General features: G+C 50.9%; 1 protein-coding gene across 1 annotated transcript; it reads right to left on the bottom strand.

The window, feature by feature from the left end:
• Positions 1 to 100: 100 nt before the first annotated feature.
• On the bottom strand, positions 101 to 19,014 carry PLBD2 (phospholipase B domain containing 2). The gene is made up of 12 exons (XM_019539339.1): positions 18,812 to 19,014; positions 11,638 to 11,731; positions 10,359 to 10,517; positions 9,160 to 9,260; positions 7,690 to 7,904; positions 7,275 to 7,369; positions 6,099 to 6,259; positions 4,483 to 4,578; positions 3,602 to 3,673; positions 2,901 to 3,053; positions 1,404 to 1,566; positions 101 to 644 (listed from the first exon to the last, which is right to left on the bottom strand). The coding sequence occupies exons 1-12, from the start codon at positions 18,997 to 18,999 to the stop codon at positions 477 to 479; spliced, it is 1,665 nt and encodes a 554-aa protein (XP_019394884.1). The 5' UTR covers positions 19,000 to 19,014; the 3' UTR covers positions 101 to 476.
• Positions 19,015 to 20,764: the final 1,750 nt, after the last annotated feature.

Below are 20,764 nucleotides of genomic sequence, written 5' to 3'. Positions count from 1 at the left end.
TGCTACTGTGCAGTGTTATTAGGCTACTCCACAGTAAGCATCACAAAAAAAACCATGCACTGGCACTACTGTGCAGTAGCGCAAGTTACTGTGCATTTACTTAGTACTTCATTAAGTACTAAATTAAATTCACAGTAACTACTGCATATTAATGAACATGTAGATGCACCCAATGAGAACTACATCCACTTAAGCCAAGACTCAGTTTGATCCAGTAAGTGCACTGTACTCAACAGCATCCTGCTACCCTCCTACTCCCCCCATATCATCTTCCTCCCCCTGCAGAGTCAGACAGACAGATGGGACATGCTTCCCTTCTTCCTCCAGGGGAAGGAGCTGGAGATGGAGCGCACCCACTTTTCAAAGCACAGTGGCAAGGCCAAAGTTTGGCATACAAGACAGATGGGAAGATGGTGGGGTGTCGACCCCCATCCCCAAGCCACATAGCTGTGACCCTCAGGGGATCGGCCTCTGCTTCAGTCCCACCGAACCTTGATGGGTGGGAACTTCCAGAGGTCAGGGTGTCCCATGTGAAGCAGATTGCTATAGGGGGAGGTACTCCACTGGAAAGGAGGAACATCATCCCAGGTGGGTCCACTGGCAGCCATCAGGCTATAGTCCTTGGCCATCCTGTAAGAAGTGATCTAAGGAGAGAACACAGGAAGACAATAGCTTCATCTCTATAGTCAGGACAAGCACCACAAGGTAGACATCCTACCAGGACAGACACACCCAAGCCAGAACAATGCCTTGGAACACAAGGAGGCACACACACATGGTATGATTTATATTATACACACACAAACAGTATCAGATCCCCTGGGGAAGCATCAAACATCAGGAACTGAACCTATGACCTCACAATCAAAGCTCTCCTACCTGAGCTCCAAGTCGTTCTAGCCAAGACTGCAACAAGTCCTTTGTAAGCACATCAGCACTGTCACTGAGCACATCCCACCCACCTGCTCCCACGCAGCCCACACCAAAGCCTGAGGACACGCAGTGCGACTGGGTTAGCCTGACCCTGAACGCTTTTAGCCACCTGCAGATGCTCCATCTCAAACCTGCCTCCTGGCACACGCTCAGGGCTGGGCTAACCTGGTCCCACTACCTGACTACCAGGCTTTGATGCATGTTGAGCAGTCATTGGGAATGTGCTCCATGTGGCCCAGTCTCCACTGTAGCAAGACAGGGCAATATGGAACTATATGCAAGCTCTACCATGCCCAACAGCCTGGAGATCCATGACCAAGATGCCTTTCACAGCAGTAGCATGCAACGACTAAACCCAGAGCAGCACCTTAAAACATCCCCTTCCAGCACAGAGGAACCCAACTTGATCTCCCGCTGCTCTGGATCTGCAGCAGTGCCAAGCACCACGGGGACCACATGCTCGTCCTCACCTTCATGTCAGTGCCCCCATGTGACCTCTGGCGCAGTGCAGCAAAGGGGTAGGTCCCATTGGCCGGGTTCAGGTCTGACCTGGCAGCAATGGAGTTCTCAGCATTCTGAGGGGGGTCACAGCCCCGGCAGCGGGACAGCGGGTCCTTCAGGAAGTTATTGAACCTGGGGCAGAGGAGACACAAAGATGCTGATCCTGGGTAGTGAAGGGGAGCTGTGTCCTACAGCAGCAGACACATTCTCCCAACAACAGGCTAGGCAGGTGGCTCACTGGCTCACAGGGCAGGGGAACAAGAAGCCACTGGGACAGGACGGAGTTGGAGTTACTGGGCTGATCTGAAGTCAACAGACAGACTCATTACCTTAAGGGAGTTGTTGAACTGGGTCTCATCGCCCTGGGCAGGCAGCTCTATAAATAAGGGGTCTAACATGCATCCTCACTCACTAGGAGATCAGGCAGGATGGTTAACTTAATGCAGGAAGCAGGAGGCCCTACAGGTAGAACTGCAGCTGGGACTTAGGTGAGTGGAATCAGCCTTGGGGTGATGAACAAAGAACCTGCCCTTGTACACACTGGAAATAAGCTACCAGCATCTGAACATCCCTGACCATAAAGGTGCTTACTGCTTGGGATAAAGAGCCAAATCCTGCTCATGGAACCCAGTTCTCACATAGCATTTTTCTTTCTGGACATTACTTACAACACACAGGGAAGGGCTCCCCCTGCCTGCTTTAAAGGAACAGAGTATTGGGATTTTGCAACACTGCATTATCCCTGAATATCAAGACAAGATTATCACTATGACATCACAACACATCACCACTTCATAAAAGCCTCCCAGCTCCAAGAATCTCAAAATATTTTTAGTTTCATATATTTCATAGACATTAAGGCTGGAAGGGACCTTGTGAGATTGGATCCAGTCCCCTGCCCAAGGGGCAGAAAATCAGCTGGGGTTAGATGACGCCAGCAAGATAATCATCCAAATGCAACTTGAACATGTCCAGAGTAGGTGCTTGCACCACTTCTGGGGGGAGTCTGTTCCAGACTCTGGAGACTTAGACAGTAAAGAAGTTTTTCTTTATGTCCAGTCTAAAATAGTCTTTCAGCAGTGTGTGACCAGTGGACCTAGTATTCCCTAAAGGAGCCCTGGTGAACAGACATGCTCCCGGGTCCTGATGTACACTCCTGATGTACTTATAGGCTGCCACCAAGTCTCCTCTGAGCCTATGGATAAATTTCATAGACAACGCAGAGTTACAAAGGGCCAGCATGTGATGAGGCCTCATTAGCCAACCTCAACATTTGCGACTACCATATAGCAGAACACTAAGCACCTTCATTTTTCCCCCACTGCTTAGTTTGCCCTAAACTTACCCATCCTCCCTAGCTGTCTAGTCCAAAGGGGGAGGAGTGTGTGTGTACTGAGGTCCGTTCTTCCTATAGGTAGTGTGCCCTCCACAGATGAAATGCCGTTGCCCCACAGGGGAGCCCTCACCTCATGAGCCGGATCATGGAGTCCATGTCCTGGACAAGTGTCTGGTTTCGCCGGAAGATCTGGGCCCGGGGATTCTTGTCATAGGTGAACCAGTCACCGTATTTCTTCACCAGTTCCAGGTTGCCACTTACATTGAAGACCTCCTCAAAGTACCTGATGGAAGAGAGCAGGACACTGCCAACATCAGTGCCCACAGCAGGGGCTCTTCCTGACCTGCACACACCTTAAGGAACTCCAGCTCAGGATCAGAGCCAAGAGGCAGATCCTCCCTGACATGGAGGAGGACAGTAAAGCCTGTTTCCAGCCTCTCAGGACAACCCACATCCTCACAGGCCCCCTCCATGTTCACAGACAATGACAGTTGAGGGGAAGAGAGGTCCAATTTAAGAGATGAGCTGGGCTATGGCTGCTCCCAGCTGGAACTAGTCAGAGACACACAACAGGCCATTTTTGCAGCCATAGGAATGCCAGCCCCTGCTGGCATGGGGCAAGGATGAGAGAGGGCAAGGTGAATCCTATTCTTAAGCCCCATAATCCTATTAACATCAATGGCTTTAGACCAGTCAGAGCAGTGCCCAACTAAGGTCACCAGGTGTAAGGGCAGCAGGGACAAGGGGGCCTATTCACTCTGCTGACTCCTGTAGCCCAGGCTCCCTAAGCCAGGGAGGGTGGGATGAATGGAGGGAGAAGCATGTTCTTACGGCACATTGTAGCTGGCCCAGTATCCCTGCTGGTACAGCAATTCTGTCTTGTCAGCTGCAATCACCAGACCCCTGAGATGGAGAGAAGAAGGCTTGGCATGAGACAGGCCAGAACACACTGGGAAGTGGCTGTCATGCAGGGAAAGCAGGAGTGCCCCTTCCCCTCTCAAGATACTCAAAAATCCTGAATAAAAAAGGATCCTGTCAGTCTAACTGGGGGAGTCCAGAGCCTGCTCCAGGTATAAAGCTGCCACAGTTAAAAACAGCCACCAGCCATCCCCAGCAGCCTGCTGTCCTCTCAGCTCTCCTAGGTCTGATCAGGGCAGGGCCATCCTTTGGTGGGGTGGGGAGGAGGGAATTGGGGCGACTGCCCCAGGCCCTGTGCTTTGGGAGCCCCATAGAGCCAGGCAGGATGACCACGGCCCTGCCCCTCACACTGTTAAAGGGGCCTCACATAGGCTGATTTGCCCCAGCCCCCACACCCTGCTACGGTCATCTCTGGGTCAGGGCCTAGAATGGCCAAATGGAGCCAACACCCAGCTGGACAGGAAGAACAGGCTGTCTTTTGGGAAGTCAGCCAGTCAGCCAGAGCAGCCATTTCTCCTTAATCAGGAGCCCCTGTCTTCTCCGCATCTCAGCAACATCTCTGGCATGGGAGATGGGAAATTAAGCCTTGTCTTGGAACAACAGCGAAAGTCTCAGACACTTAAGGCTGGGCTGAACACAGAAGGGAGAACCTCCACACAGGGGCAGGAGCTGTAACAGCCCAGACACTACTTCATTAATGCCCAGGGTCAGGCAGGGATGGGAGTGATTTTGTAGCGTCCTGCCCACAGCTTGCTACAGCTAGATGAGGGGTTTGAAAAAGAAAAATCACTTACGGGATCTGCTCCAGCACCATCAGCACCCCCTGCTGGATGCTGGCCTTGCCTGGGAGGAAAGCGTTATAGTCCACAATCATCCACTGGTTATTGTACCTGGGCAAAGGAGCAGAGAGGTCGCACCCCAAGATCAGTGTCCTTCAACCACAGCATTTGTTAGCAACAGTCCTTCTACATGGCTACTCAGGGCAACTAGCTTCTCTGCAGTGCAGACTGCAGGCATACCATGAAGAATAGCAATGTGGTTTGGAGGATCTCATCTGAGCTGCAACAGACAACTCTCAGGCTGCTGCCACAGACTGAGAGACACTGTAACCAGGAACCAGCTAAGCTCCACTGAAGTGTCACAAGGATTCCCTCCCCTGCTCTCGTTTCCGCCCCTCCCACCTGTTTCTTCCCCACCACTTCATCAACTTGATGCATCACTGGCCACTGGTTTTACAGCTGCAGAGAAATCAGAAACTGCAGGCTGCTCTGAGAGCAAGGCTGACTGCTCTGTGGCAAACAGAATGAATGCTGTTCTAGTGGTACACCCATAGCTACATAGGACCTCCCAAGTGTCTCTATACCTTACTGCACCACAGATCTCAGAGCTGCATGGCAATGACAGGGACTAAATTCAGATCCTTCCACTCCAAAACACAAGCCCTGATCATCTCCAGGAGAGGACAGTCTCCCTCAGCAACAGACATAACTAGTCTACACCTTTCCCCTACCCATTGCCTTGGCTATTCAGAGTATCACGGGGTGGAAGGAACCTGTGTTTAGCTAATGCAATCACTAGCACAAGTGCAGGTGTTATTCCTAAACCATCCCATGCTTATCCAGCCTCTTCTTGAAAACCTCCACAGCCGGCAGCTTGTTGCACTGATATTACTGCCCTTATGGTCAGGGAGTTTTTCCTGAAATTTGAGCTGAATCTCTTTGGCTTTAGCTGAAATCCACTGCCTCACATCCTGCCTTCTCTGGCAAGAGGGAACAATTTTTTTCTCCTCCTTCATGGCAGTTTTCAATATCATGCTGTAATATGCATAACAGTATTAGTAATACGCCCTTCCAGCAGTGGGCAATGGTGCAAGCAACCTAGCTGCTGGTTCACACCTGTTAAGTTTACTTTTCAATTACAGCAACACAGACATCATGTCGAGATGGCACCACAGTTCCTTAGCAACCTACGGTGCTACTATAGCTGTGTCATACCACATGGCCATGGAGTGAGTTTTCAGGAAAGCTAGCACAAGACAGCTCATTCTAATCTAGCTAACAGCAGTGAAGCCACGTCAGCATGGACCAACACTGGCTAACTGTCTGAGTAAGATGCCAAGGTCTGTGGCAGGCTGGTACAGTGCATTGTCACTGCTGTGGGTACCCATATTGGCTACGTTATACAAGCCTGGGAATGCCCATGGGTTGTAGGCACACCTCTGACTGCTGTATAGATGTGCTCTGCGATGACCCATGACATTCTGCCATCACCATAGAGTGCCTACTACAAAATCCTGATATCAAAGCCAGCTTAAATCTTCCTGCTCAGCCGAAATAGAACACAGCATCTTAAACATCCCATGTAGAAGTAAAGATTTTGAAGGAGTGAGCCTGAGCCTAAGCCAGCTTACGTGCCACTGTTGAACTCCTGGAAGATGGCCGACCACTCAGCCCCTGTCCTGGCCAGTCGATTGGCCACTATATTTCGTAGCCACTCCAGGACGCTGTCTTTCGGATTGATGTACTTCCACAAGGCAGCATTGTTGTTCCCAATGGTGGTTTCTAGAGTCACCTACAGGAACCACAGTAATGAGGCCCTGATCAAAGCCAGCAAAGAGGGCAAGTGACCAGAGTCCAGGCCTGGGCTCTCAGTAACAGAGCAGGAATTTGGGGGTGGAATAGGCCAAGCTGGATCCACCCTGCCCCACTTCCCATGTAAAGACTGGGGGTGCATGGGAGTTAATATGGCAGGGAGACACCTAAGTACAACCCTGCACTGACAGGACCCTGGACTAGACACCAAGGCAGAGGCAGAGCCCTTGGTTCACTACCCTGGTGCTGAATATGCCTGTGCGAAATTTCACCAACTGTTTCGTTTCAACACTGTTTCGACTCATTTCAAGCTTGAAACAGTGAAATAAAAAAAAAGAGCTTTGAAACAGCCTTGAAACAAAACGAGACTAGTTGAAACATTTCAAAACGTTTTGAGTTTCGAAGCAGCCGACAGCCGAGTGGTGGGTGACAGGAGAACCAGGGCTGTGCTCCCAGGGGCTCTGCAGCCCCATGTGGCTCAGCCAAGCAGGGACTGCAACCTGGCTCTCCCAGCCTCCTGCCACCAGGCTGCGGGAAGCCATTCACAGCACAGGGGAAGGGAACTGAGCCCGGGTTCAGTTCCCCTCCCCAGCACTACGATCAGGCTGGGGAGGGGAACTCGGCCCAGCTGGGCTGAGTTGCCTTCCCCAGCACGATCACGATCCCCCACAGCCCTCCTGGGATTGCGGGCCCCCAATCTGCCTGCCGGAGGGGAGAGGCTGTTTCGAGCTTCCCCATTATAGCCTATGGGCAAAACGTAGAAACAGCGTCACTGTTCTGACTAAACAAAACAGAACAGTGGTTTCAAATGTAAATGAAATTTGAAATGAAACGCTGTTCTGTCGGACCTCAAAACGCAAGTCGAAATGGAACGGTGCTGTTTCACACAGCCCTAGTGCTGAACCCTGAAGCAGCAAGATGGGGGAAGGCAATGCACAGCCAGCAGGAGTCAGGGACAACGGGGCTGTGTCAAGAGAGGTACCACAGCTACTCACCAAGCCGCTGCTCAAAATGTAGAAGTCATCTCCTGAGAAGATGGTGCCAGGATAGGATGAGAAAACCTGGACGTTCCCCGGAATCACAAAGTTGCCTGATGGACCAGATCGCAGGAAGCCATCAGGGGCATGGGATCAGTAGCCCGACAGCCCCTCCCCCAGTGACAGACACTGTCAGAGGACTCCAGTTGCATACAGCAAACTCCACTCAGAGGTGACAGAATCCAGAGGGGCAGCAGGAGCTGAAATCTCCCCTCTTCCTGGGTCAGCCCAGTGGAACCCAACAGCAAGAGCTCTTCTCTCATTATGCATAAGCAGGAGAGAAATATGCTAGAAACGTGGGAAGCTTCCATGCTCGCACTACGCCAGCTGGCTCCTTCCCCTCTTGCCCTCCCCATATATATCCCATACGCACTCTGGGCCGAGGTGTGGAAGGGCAGCGTGTATCTCTTGATGATGCGCAGCATGGACTGGTAGGAATTCCAGGTGTCGTGGGACACAAAGAGATCTTTGTTTCCTGGCAACAGCTTGATGAGGGCAGAGCAAGATCCAGAGCCGAGGACACGTGCACTGGTGGTTTTGTTCAAGGCAGATTCAAGGTCTTCCAGATCACCCCCCAACTGGAACAAGCTGAGGATCCAGGGAGAAAAACAGACACCCAATATCACCAATGCCCAGGATGACTGGCTGCATGTTTAGGTTCCCTAGCTCAGTGGGAAGCCTGCCCTGGTTATCCCAGGCAGGCCCACCCCTTAGAGGAACACAGGAACTCCTGCCACATGCACAGGGCTGGAAGGGGATCATCTTAACCGCCCCCCAGACTCACTCCCTGCTGTCACAGCTCAGCCCTCTTATCTAAGCACAGATAAAGTGCAAGCCCTATTGACAGGCTTAAAACTGCCTCCTCAGGCAAAGGCTGACATAGGGCACCAGGTAAGGAATGCCTGACTTTTGCCTCCATTGACTCGGGCCTTCTTCAACCCCATGAGCTAAACTAATCACATGAGGAAAACAGTGGGCAGCAATACCAGACCCAGCCAATGGAGAGTAACACACAGGGACACAAAGTGACACAGCTCAGTGGCACCATCCAAGGCTCAATTCTGAGACTCTAGGGGCCTTACGGGGAGAAATGCACTGTGTGTCCAAAGGGTTTAGAGAGTCTGAATGCAGTACTGAAGTATTTGAACAGCAACTGGAAGATCCCCACCCCCTCAACACAGCACTTCCCATCACTGAGGCACCACACAAATGCTACCTCAGCAGTTCTCAGGGGAGACCTCCTCCTCCTTTTGTTAGACATGTGGGGAAACTGGGGCACAGAGAGGCAGTGTGTCTAGGAAGGGTTCTGCAATCCAAAACCAGCCAGCAGCATAGGAAGCTCTGCTTCTGGCCTAATGGGAGCCAAGGCACACTGGCTGGTCAGCAATCTCTCTTGGGAGGACTCCACAGGCACATGGGATGGAGCAACAAGGCACCATTTCCAAGCATGACCCCTATGTCAAGCAACGTGGTTGGGGAATATCTCGTGCACCCAGCATGAGTCCTGGAGTCTCAGCTCCTGGGGTCTACCCCCAGTGCCGTCACTGACTTCCTTGCTGAGCAAGACGCATCACCAATTCATGCCTCAGTTTCCCTCACAATGGGGATTATAATACATGCCTGAAGCTTATGGCCTTCCCTTCCTGCATGTGTACAGGACACAGCCTCAAGGCCCATATGGCAGCCAGGACAGCCACAGCTATTTGGCTCAGGCTGGCCAGACACCCATGTCCCCTTGCCACCACCAGGCAGAACTCCCCCTTGACTTCAGCTCATCTCTGTTCCTGTCACAATTCAGAGCTGAAGGGGTTAAGAGGATTCATCCTTCTCCCATCGAACTTACAGGAAGCCAAAAGGGGTGATGGAGAATTGTTCACTGGGGAAGGCCACTCGTCCGTAGTAACCATCCTCAAGGCCCTTGAGTTGCAGCAAAGCCAGGCGCACCTACCGAGGGAAGGAACAGGTTCACATAAAACTCCTTCATGGGGTGGGACGGACCATGGGGAGGGCACAGGGCCAGGATCTCACAACAGGCAGTACAGGTCAGATCAAGAGAGTCCAGAATGGAAAAGGGAAGGACAACCTACTCTGACAAGTGGCTCTTGAAGGACATGATGATGCTCTTGGCAATTGTGTCTGAGGGTATGAACATATGTAACAGTTATACTAGTAGTAAATTACATGGGTATAAGATGTTCTATTGTTAATGTTAGACCTTCTACTAAAAGCAGCAGTAAGGGGAAGTAACACTCTTGTAACCTTAACCTCATTTCATTCAAGAATGAATTTGCAGCTCACTTAGTGCTATAGGAGCAGATGACAGATGTAACAGTTAAATCAGAATAGTTTATGTACATACCCGCCAGCAGCAAATCCCCCTCCCTTTTCCAAGAGGTTCAGTTACACCTGTGCACAGCCTCAGTGACTGGAGATCACATGTGCTAGGGGCCTCCCCCTGAACCACCAGCCAGAAAAGCCTGCTGAGCTCTGCAATCAGGCTAAGATCTTTCCTCTTTCTGAATCATCATGACCAGCAGGCCACATGCCAACAAAACAGAGCAAGCTGCTGAGCTTCAATGCCAAGTCAGGATGGCTCTAGTTTCCCTTCCAGCCCTGAAATTCAACCTTGTTTGTGTGTGAAACTGCCCAGTCAGCCCTCAGCATGTGAAGGTTTCTAGGAAGGGAAATAAAGGATTAACTTCTCCTGTAAGAGAAAAGAAACACAAAGGCCAGATCTGATCACCCCAGCTGCAATTAGCCAAGACACTTATTCACTTATTTGCTTGAAATCCCAGGTAAACCTGTAAGGGCCACAAGTAGTTGGGAGCTATGCTTGACAATCCATGGCCTTTCAGGACCAGATGGGAGAGTGAACGAATTTAGTATTTAGAAATCAGTTCCCTGATTTTCCCATGTCTGGGGCCTCCTGGATGAGGAATGATGTCTGAGACTCATGCCCTTCTCACAGGAAACCCTACCATTTTGTACAGTGCTCAGCATCCCTTGTTGATACATGCAGATTGAAAATACTGGGTCTCCTACCTGGTACCAATACTCAGAATCCCTTCCCTTCTCCATCTGCTCTTCCATCCAAGCCAGGTTGGCCTCTATGTAGCTCTTCAGCTTCTCACAGTAGTCGGTCTGATATTTAAAGGGGCCACAATAGCCCATCATGGTGTTAATCCAGTGCATATAGATGAGCTAGAGGGAGACAAAATGACAAGATGGGGGGTGGGGAGGGCAGGCTAGCCTCAAATCTGGTGTAAAGTGCTGATTCTCTATTGCCCCTCAATAATGCCAGAGTATTTGGCACTGGCTACGGACAGAGAGCTGGCTGCAGATCCAGAGATGGTGACTGGGGGCAGGAGGTAGCTGAGGGGGCAAAAACGCAACTCCGAACTGAGCTCAGATGTAAGCAAAACAAGTTTGGGAGCGTAGGTCTTTGGACATGTGCGTCTGTAACAGCCCAAACAAGAGGCCCGATCAGAGAATCTGCTGGGTGCAAGTCAGGACTGACACAGACCTGGAGCATTGGTGGAAGAGATGGGGGAAAACGGTAGGCACACAACATTGTTGTATACAAAAAGAGCAGACACAAAACGCCCTGCCCTGCTCTGCAGTAAATCACTTGGCCCCAGGGTAAAATGACCCTTCATATAACATGCCATAACTTTATGGCATGAAAAGGTACTACCTGGAAGGCACTGTGTGTCCACTCAATTTCATACCTGGGTAGCTGTCTGCTCAATTCAAATCCCCTCTGTCGCAGTGCATTAGTATACCAGCCAGGTACAATAATAGAGTTTGCTGGGGGTTGCTAACATGAAGAGCTGGTGGTGTCTACTCCTCAGTAAGGAATAACTTTACTGCACAGTAAGGGCCAAGATAAATTTATCCATAGCAGGGCGGTCACAGAGATGACCCACAGACCTGCTTCACCTGGCCTGCAGATCTCCAGAAGGGTTGCGAATTCAGGGTTGGGGCCCACCATCAAATTCCTAGCTATGGAGCTGTACTGGGGATGCATGACAGCAATGGGGAGAGGTGGTAAGCAATAGCTATGTTAACCCCTGGACCACTACCACCACTGCTGTGTCCAGTTCTGGCCCATGAGGCTCCTTGTGGTCTTGATCTGGCCCAGAAGACAGAGATGTCACACCTGTCCTCCTGTAAGACCTAGGCTCAGCTGGGGGCTGCATATTAGAACTGCTGTGCAGCAGCAGAGCTAGAGGATGCCAGGGCTGGATAACCCTGGAGCAGAACAAACACCAGCGCAGCCAGGTCTTCCCTATCCCCACCCCCACCTTGGATTATCCTTTACCTGCTTGGACACAGCTGCTTCAGCCAACCCCGCAGCGTAGGCCTGCAGACTGTCATTGTACTTCTCATTGGTGGCCAGCTCCAGGAAGGACCACCTGCCCAAGAAAAGTGGGGATGCAATGATTGTGATGAAGACACAGCTCAAATTAGTGCAATGGAAAAACCTCGCAGATAGAAGGCAATGCACTGCCTGGCCATGCGCCTGGAGAGCAGTCAGGAATCCAGCCGAGCTGTGTGTATTCTACTATCTTAAATGCCCTTCAGATAAGAGCTCAGACTCGGGACAAAGCAAACCTGCTCCCTTGGCCATGGTGAACACTTTGTGCTCACCTGCTGGACCTGGTCCCAGGAACTTTCCAGTGCAGTCACCCAGTGCAAGTTGGGGCCAGCACCAGGCTGGAGCCCTGGGCAGTGACTACTGGGATTTTTCCCCAAACGACCACAACCAGAGGAGGACAGGCAGAAGGACTGCATCCATTATAGGATCATTGTCTTTTCTCTGCACTGGCATTTCTCTGGCACTCAGTACTGTAGCCCCTATGTAGAGGGCTCTGCTTTTGGACATACCTCAGCCAGCTGCCCTTGGGACTCCCTCTGGGAGGGCAGGCTGCAGACAGAGAAGCAGACCTTGACTCTGCACCATGGGGGCCAAGGCAGACACAGACAATAGATCTACTGACAAGGGCCCTGAACCAGACTCCTTGACACTGGTTTGCAATGTATTTCCAATGCCCAGCCAGGCTGCCTGTGGAAGTTGGCAGACAGGGGACACTCTGAAATTGGAGTTGCTCCAGGCCTTGAGAGAGCAGACAGCATGGCTCCAACCCAGGCCATCCTCCATGATAGAACAGCCACATTGTTTGCGGCCTCCCTGGGACCCCCTCTGCCTCTGGCTCCACATTACACCACAGAGACAGGAGATTATTCATGCTTGTCCACAGCAAAGATGCAGGGCAGCAGTCAAGGGCACCAGCTCCTCCAGGTGGCTAAACCTGAGCAGTCAAGATAGCGGAGTGTCCTGCTGCAGCTGCCTAACAGGCTCTCCTGCACAGGCAGGGGAAGAAGGGGTATTTATTTTTGTAAGGATCTGCAGGCCAGTGCCAGTCAGATCACTCTGGGATCAGAGTTACCCACAGGACAAGTACAGTAGAGAGGACCTGACAACCCAAGCTTCCTCACACACCCTGTCTTGTTAAGGTGTGTTAAGGACTTGCTTTTCTCCTGCAGAAAGCCCCTCCAGAGGTGATGCAAGAGGCTACAACTCTTTAGGATCAGTGGTCTTCTGCAGAGTCCACAATCGAGCACTTGAAACTGCTAAACACATACAACAACCTGAGAAGGTAAGTGAAACATGGCAAGTCTGTCATAAACACTATCTCCTTTCTTCCCACCAACCTAGATGCATCACCCTATATGTGCAAGGGATCTCCTGAACCTCAGCCTTGTCAGCACTGTCTAGGACATGCCAGCCCCATGACAAGGATGCTGAAATGAAATGCAGCTGCCCTTTTCCTTAATTTCACCTTGTGCCTACTGCCTGCTGAAACAGCAATGCCAGTGTCCTCCTATTTTGCATGGCTAGATGTTACAGAGGAGATGACATGCCATGACTCTCTACGAGAATTGCTGACTTACTTTAAAACAGGCTTTAAACTAGGCATATCTTGGGGTGAGAGATTTCACTGCTGTACACATCCTCTGGCCAAGATGACCGAAGGGAGGACTTTCAAGTAGGGGATATACAGATAAATACCAATGGCCTGAGGCACTTGAAGTGGGACAGGAAACCTGACGCGACTAGGGGTAAACTCAGGTGTCTTTATCAGAATGCCAGAAGCAGAGGCAACAAACAGGACAAACTGGCACTTCTTCTGGCAAACGAGGAATTCGACCTCACTGGGCTGACAGAGACCTGGTGGGACAATACATATGACTGGGCAGTGGACATTGAAGGCTAAAGGCTCTACAGGAAGGATCAGGTTGGGAAGAAGGGAGGAGGTGTGGCTTTCTATGTGAAAGAGCAGTACCCCTCTCTGCAAGTCATGTTTGACTGAAGGGTGAGGTCCCTTGAGACCCTCTGGGTCAAGATACAATGGGGCTCAGAAGAGGAGGACCTGATAGTAGGAATATACTATAGGCCTCCCTACCAAGAAGACAACAGTGATCAAGTATTCTCCAGGGAAGTGACAGAGGCAGCCAGCACCAAAGACCTGATTGTCTTGGATGACTTCAACTACCTTGACATCTGCTGGGAAGACCACTCAGCCAGCTCCAGCCCGTCAACCAACTTCCTGGCAGCTATTGATGACCTGCTCTTGACAGGCTGTGGAAGGACCAACTAGGGGTAAAGTCACCCTGGACTTAGTGCTGACCAAAGGGGAAGACATGGTAGGTGACCTGAAGATTGGAGGTGCTCTGGGTAATGGTGACTCAGCCAGTACAACAGAAGTCCTCGACTGCAGAAGGACAGACTTTGGTAAGTTCAGGAGTCTAGTCAGAAAGACCCTCCATGACCATCAACTGGATGACTTAGTTGTTCAGAATCGATGGAGCTTCCTTAAGGGGGCAATTCTCACTGCCCAAAAAGAGGTCATCAAAAAGTGGGAAAGGGGCCAAGAGACCTGCTCGGCTTATCAGGGAACTCTTGACAAAGAAAAATGAAGCATAAGCAATGGAAAAATGGTTCAGCATCCAAAGAAGTACAATCACATGGTCAGGGTCTGCAGGTATAAGATGCAGAAAGCCCAGGCAGGCATGGAGATCAAGTTGGCATCCAAAATAAAGGACAACAAAAAACCTTTCTATAGGTACATAGGGAGCAAGAAAAAAAATCAAGTTCCATGTGGGACCCCTACTGAATTTGGGCGGGACAGACGGACAGCCCACAGTCGATCCCCACGAAAAGGCAGAGCTCATAAATGTTTACTTCACATCGGTATTCCTGAAATCAGATGGGAGCTGTTTCCCTGTCCAGAGGCCCAGGGAATATGGGGAAGACAACAGCCCACATGAAATCAGTCCCGACCAGATGAGGGTACTCTTAGAACATCTGGACGTGTTCAACTCTTCTGGGCAAGATGACCTGCATCCAAGAGTCCTTAAAGAACTGGCTGAGCTCACAGCAGGGCATCTGGCAAAGCTGTTCAAAGAGTCGTGGACCTTGGGAGTAGTCCTGACCGACTGGAAGAGAGCTAATATAGTACCCATCCTTAAGAAAGGAAAAAGGGATGAACCTGTAAACTACAGACTGGTCAGTCTAACCTTGGTCCTGGGAACAATCTTTGAAAACATTGTCAAGGAGGCCATCAACCACAAGTTTGGAACTGGTGAGGTATTAAGCAGCAACCAGCACAGCTCTGCCAAGGGCAGGTCATGCCTAACAAACCTGGTGCCCTTTTATGATCTGGTAACTAATCAGCTGGACAAGGGGCATGAGGTTGACATAATTTACCTAGACTTCAGCAAGGCCTTTGATACCATTTCCCATGAGATCCTTTCAATTAAGCTGGAGAGTACTGGCCTACACCTGTCTACAGTGAGGTGGGTTGGCTACCAGCTCAGAGACCAATCCCAGAGGGTTGTAATCGATGGGATGGCCTCATCCTGCAGGGCCATCACCAGTGGTGTCCCCCAGGGATCAGGACTTGGGCCTGTCCTCTTAAAATCTTTATCAATGACTTGGATGAAGAGGTGGAAAGTGCAATGATTAAGTTTGTGGATGACACCAAGCTGTGGAGAAATGCGGACACATCTGAGGATAGGGTAAGGATCCAAGACAACCTCAACAGACTGGTTCTATGGGCTGAACACAATCAGATGAGGTTCAACAGGGACAAGTGCTGGGTCCTTCATCTAGGTAGGAAGAACCTTCACCATATCTATATGATCGGTGTTGGTCCACTGTCTGGGACTGTATCTAAGAGGGACCTGGGGTTGACAATCGACCAGAAGATGAATATGAGCCAACAGTGCGATGAAGCTGCCAGCAGGGCAAATAGGACTCTGGTGTGTATCAGCAGATATGCTGTGAACAGATCCAGAAAGGTGCTCCTCCCCCTCTATTCGGCATTGGTGAGGCCACAGCTGGAGGACTGTGTCCAGTTCTGGGCACTGCACTTCAGGACGGCTGTGGATAAACTTAAAACGGTGCAGAGAAGGGCCACCCAGATGATCAGGGGCCTGGAGGATAGGTCCTATGAGAGACTCTGGGAACTGGGTTTGTTTAGTCTGAGCAACAGAAGACCAAGAGGTGACTTGATAGCCGCCTACAAGTATGTCAAGGGTAAACACCGAGATCTAGGGGAGCAACTCTTCAGTAAGGTACCTCCAGGGAGGATGAGGATCAACAGGCACAAGCTAATTGAGGAAAGATTTAGGTTGGACATTAGGAAAAACTTATTTTCCGTAAGGGTAACTAAAATAAGGAACACATTTCGAGCAGGGATGGTGCAGTCTCCATCCTTGGAGGTGCTCAAGAGGAGGCTGGACAAGCATTTCATTGAGCTCACTTAAGCCCAGTAATCTCCTGCCCATGGCAGGGGACTGGACTTAATGATCTTACAGGTCCCTTCCAGTCCTTCAATTCTATGATTCTATGCCTCAAAATGCATAGTGCTTTCACTGAAGCAGCAGGTCCTAGAGCCATGTGGTCTTGCAGGAATCTCAGAACACTACTTAAAGAGTTCCCAGACTTTCTGATCGGGAGAAAAGCATGACTACTTTGAAGCTCTGACACCAGAAGGCAACTTAAAAAGAACCAGAGAGTTATTCTAAGGTATCTCCTGATTTGTAAGCTGAACATGTGACTTCTGGCCCAGCTCTGCCACAAAAAGGAACTATGGGGGTTTTTTTCTTTAGATCTAAAATAAGGCATTTATCATGAAAAAAAAAGGGAGACTGTTTTGCATACAAGTGTGAGGAGATGCATGACTGCCAACAGCTTTGGCCAAACATAACCTTGTAGCTTTCCCAGGTTTTTGTTGCTCTGGACAAACTTCTGATTGCCCACCCCATTCGAGCTGAAAAAACCTACAGTATTTGCTCCCTCTCCATCTAGAATGACAGCAAAGGGCAAAAGAACCTGGTACTCAAGCCCTTCCCAACCTGCATCTTTGCTAAGCCTTCCCCACAGGTGGATGGTACCTCAGACTAAGTCAGATGAGTCCGTGTGGCTGGTTAGAGGATCCACATCCAGAAGCCCAAAGCAGGTATATGATTTCATTGGTGAACAAGTCACTTAACAGTCCTGGCCTGCTACCAACATCGTTTTCCTTTGGGATAATGGCACACACAATGACAAAAGGTTCCTGCAGAACAAAGGTTCGGAGTACCAACCTACAGGTTTGCCACCATCCAAACCAGCCTATAGTCTTCAGGAAAAAAATTTATTTCAAGCTGCAGATAATAAGCAACCAGGTGATCGAGGTCTCAGCCTACCCAGGGCTTAATAACAGGCACTTGAGGGCAGCGTTCCCTCTAAGCTGTGCAGCGTGCACAGCCACACAGGTGTGTCTGGCAGTGCAGCATGAGAGCACCTGAGCAGCCACACATACCACACGGCTTAGAGCAAAAGCTGCTTAAGGGTGCTCTGGATTCAAGCAAAATAAATGACTCTCCCAGCTAGGCTGGCTGTAAAGGAAACCACCACACACCACTAGAATGACCACTCCTTCACAGCCTGGTCTGCAGGACACCACAGCACTGAGCCCACAGCCACGTGCTGTGACAGAACGCTGTGCAAAGAGCCCAGTGTACTTCTAGAGGGATCTGATTTGCCTTAGAGTTATATGGGAAATTTTTGCCAAAATAAAGGCCAGGGCAACATTCCCCAGCTGTGGGTCTGTATCTATCCATAGAGATCGAAGTGCCAAGAACAGGGCATTGGTTGGGTCTGTGTCCTTCCCCGTGACACAGCGGAGTCAGGATGTCAAATAAGCAGAACCAGAGTCCTATGAGCAACGCTCACACTCGGAGGGCAGCTGACTCCTGCCTGCAGCCAATTAGTTCAGATTTAAGTGAAGGGAAGAGAATAAGCAGCTGAAGTTTTAAAATAAGAAAAAATCTTGACAGCAGCAAAAATCCAGGTTTCAGTCCCTTTGGGCCAGTCTTGTTCCACAGTGCAATAATGCCTTCAGAGTAGGACCAATCTGTTATCATGCCCAAAATGCAAAGTGTTTGGGTGATAGCAGTGGGCTGGCTACAAGGTTTAGGCCACCACCCAACTGAGGCTCTCTGTACCCTTGCAAGGTAAATCACAGGGGTACGAAACCCCAGGAGGACAAACCACTTTGGAGTGTCCTTTATATGAGCTCAGCTTGCTTCTCGGCCTCTTCAAGGCTCAGGTCAAGTGTAATGGCTTCTTAACCTGGCAGGGGAAATACCATGCATCTGTGTGTCCAAGAAGGCAGTTTTCCTGAACTGCCTTACAGGAGAACTGCTCCTGTGGCATGGTTCAGGACCCGCCGAGGTGCAGCGGCTTGAAGCCCAGTTTATGGAAATAGGAGTCTCCTCCCTAGCTTGCTCCAAGGGCCTTGTGGCTAATGGCAAGCAAAACTGGGGGGCATCTAAACCCCGTGCCTCCAGGCTTGGACCTGCAAGTAGGATGCCTGCCAAAGGTTTTGGAAACATCTGAAGCCGCAGGTGCGGGTGGAGGATGTTTGCTGGTAGTAGGACCACTTACAGCTCTGGACTCTTGGATTTGGAATTAGTTTTGGCTAATTTGGCCTCGGATACAAATTATACATTAAAAAAAATAAATAAATCCGAGCTCAGCCAAGAGGCAGAGTCAGGTGGCCGGCAGGCAGACCCGTGCCTGGGAGCTACACACTGAAACGAGCGCTCTGCATGTTGCAAGATCCCACCTTGCGAGCCCAGGAGCATTTATTCATGCCCAAGAGCGGCAGGTTTTGTTCTTCCCCTGATCCTACAGTCAGAGGAATGCACAGGCCTGATGTTGAGAGGAGGGAGGCTGGGGACACAAGGCACAAGGGGCGGAAAATGGCTGGGGAAACGTGACTAGAAGCCGAGGGCAGGCGGGACCTAGCTGCCGGACAGGAGGCAAAGGGCAGGGGCAGGCCTGCAGCTAGAGCCCGTCCCCCCGGGGCTCGCACAGCTGTCAGCCCACCCCTGACCAGGGCCGGGAGGGAGCCAGCCCCCCGGAGGCCGCCCGCGCCTACCCGACGTGCTGGATGTGGTCCGTGAGGTTGGCCCAAGCCACGGCCGCCGGCTCCCAGCCCTGCACGACCCGCAGCTCCCCGGCGGCGGCGTCCAGCAGCACGGAGCTAGTGCGGGGCCCCGGCTCCGCCCGGCACGGGCCGCCCGCCACCAGCGCCAGCGCCAGCGCCCGCAGCAGCGCCGCAGCCATGGCCCCAGCCCGGCCTGGCCCGCAGCCGTCACGTGACGGGCGGGGGAGGGGCGGGTTCCTGCTCTGGCGGGTTTCGTGTCGCGGAGCTGCGGGCCCCTGGGGGCGGCTGGCTGCAAGCATCGGCCCGGCAGCTGTCGGAAAGGCAAACACAACGTCGGGGGCTGTTAAGAAAGGAATCGTAACAACCGGCTCCAGACACGTGTAGAAGCAGGAGCGGGGTCGCGGAGGACGGCGGGCAGCCTGGAGGGGCCGGGCGAGGGGAGACGAAGTGAAGCGCGGTCCGCCCGGTTTAGAAAAGAGATCCTCGAGAGGGGAGGCGATTAGCATTTACAAAACACGAAATGCTAAAGAGGAAGTAAAGAGGGACTTGTCATTTAGTCTCTTTCACAGTAGAGGAACTAGGGGTCACAAAATGAAACTGGTAGGCAGTAAGTTTAAAACTAACAAAAGGAAGTTCTTTTGCTCAGGCCCAACGCAGTAAATGCCAAGTCTTAGGTTCGTATATAGATCGTAGGCCCATCTGGCCCAGCCTCCTGTGTCACACGGTGGCAGGGAGCGGATGCTGAAAGGGGAGTGAACTAGACACCAAAATGGACGCGAGCCACCAATGTGATGCCATAACTGGCAGAGCTAACCAAACAGTTGTGTGCATCCACTGAGGCATCTCGAGTAAGGCAAAGGATGTCATCCTCCCGCTTTACTCGGCCCTGGTGAGCCCACCACTGGAGGACTGCATCCAGTTCTGGGCGCCACACTTCAAGAAGGACGTGGAGAAGCGTGGGAGAGTCCAGAGGACGGCCACAAGAATGATTAGAGGCCTGGAGACCAAGACGTGTGAGGAGAGGCTGAGGGACTTGGGATTGTTCCCACATGCTGGGGGGCTGGACCCAATGATCTGTAAGGTCCCTTCCAGCCCCTAACAACTGTGAAACTAAACTATAACAACTAGGTATGGCCAGGGTTTTTTCCTCTGTTCCTGTCTCATTCGCAGCCTCCAGCATTTAAGGCCTAGGAGGTTCTGATTCAGAGGCAGGAGCCCTGACTCCTGTTCTCAATAGTTATGGATGCCCCTCTCCTCCAAGACTTTGTTCAGTCTCTTTTTTGAATCTGGGTAAACTGCCAGTTTCTACAGCATCTGGTGGCAGTGAGTTCCACACTTGAATGACATGCTGTGTGAAAAAACACTTCCTTTGAAGCTTACTACCTCCTCGTCTTATTCTGTGGCCTCTAGTTCTTGTATTTTTCCATCCCTTCTAAAATAGTGGTGTGGAGTGTGGAACCAGGCAGTCTGGCTCTGTGTCGGGAGCTTTATGAGCCCTGATAACATGGTGATACGATAAGCCCCGTGTAGCAGGCAAGCGAGTGTGCTGTGTGTCCCATGGTCCACTACTGTTTAGAATCAGAACTTTTTAGCTGTGTGTCCTAAGCCCTATAGTGCTTGTGGTGATTCTCCCTTTACTCAAACAGATGAGGCCTGATCATTTGGAGCAGAAAGATATACTATTATGTCCCAAGTGAGTTCATGAAAGCTGTAGTATGAATGTGGTCAGTTACTTTCACTTGCAGGCAATAGATGAATGACAGCAGTATTAAAAGCTATCAGACTTTTGATGAGACTTATGATCTTATTAATTCTGTCTGTTGTGCTATTATTAATGGAAATAGATTTGAGAAAGAAATGGCTTGTCTACACATGGGCTCCCTGTGCAGATCCTTTTGCTCCACACAGACAACACTTGGTAAAGTTTAACATGATCCCCTGCCA

Source organism: Crocodylus porosus, unplaced genomic scaffold (genome assembly GCF_001723895.1).
Source record: "Crocodylus porosus isolate Cpor-Errol unplaced genomic scaffold, CroPor_comp1, whole genome shotgun sequence".
NCBI lineage: Eukaryota > Metazoa > Chordata > Crocodylia > Crocodylidae > Crocodylus > Crocodylus porosus.
The sequence above is the reverse complement of the archived record's forward strand: the minus strand, read 5'-3'. Positions and strand labels throughout refer to the sequence as shown.

Bases quoted from the DNA above. Each gene is read 5' to 3' on its own strand.
- PLBD2 (XM_019539339.1), bottom strand. From the start codon at position 18,999: ATGGCTGCGGCGCTGCTGCGGGCGCTGGCGCTGGCGCTGGTGGCGGGC. The intron at 9,261-10,358 runs GTAGGAGACCCA...TTCCCTCGGTAG, and splicing joins ATTCTGAGTATTGGTACCAG to GTGCGCCTGGCTTTGCTGCA. The intron at 645-1,403 runs GTGAGGACGAGC...TTCTCTCCTTAG, and splicing joins ATGGGGGCACTGACATGAAG to ATCACTTCTTACAGGATGGC.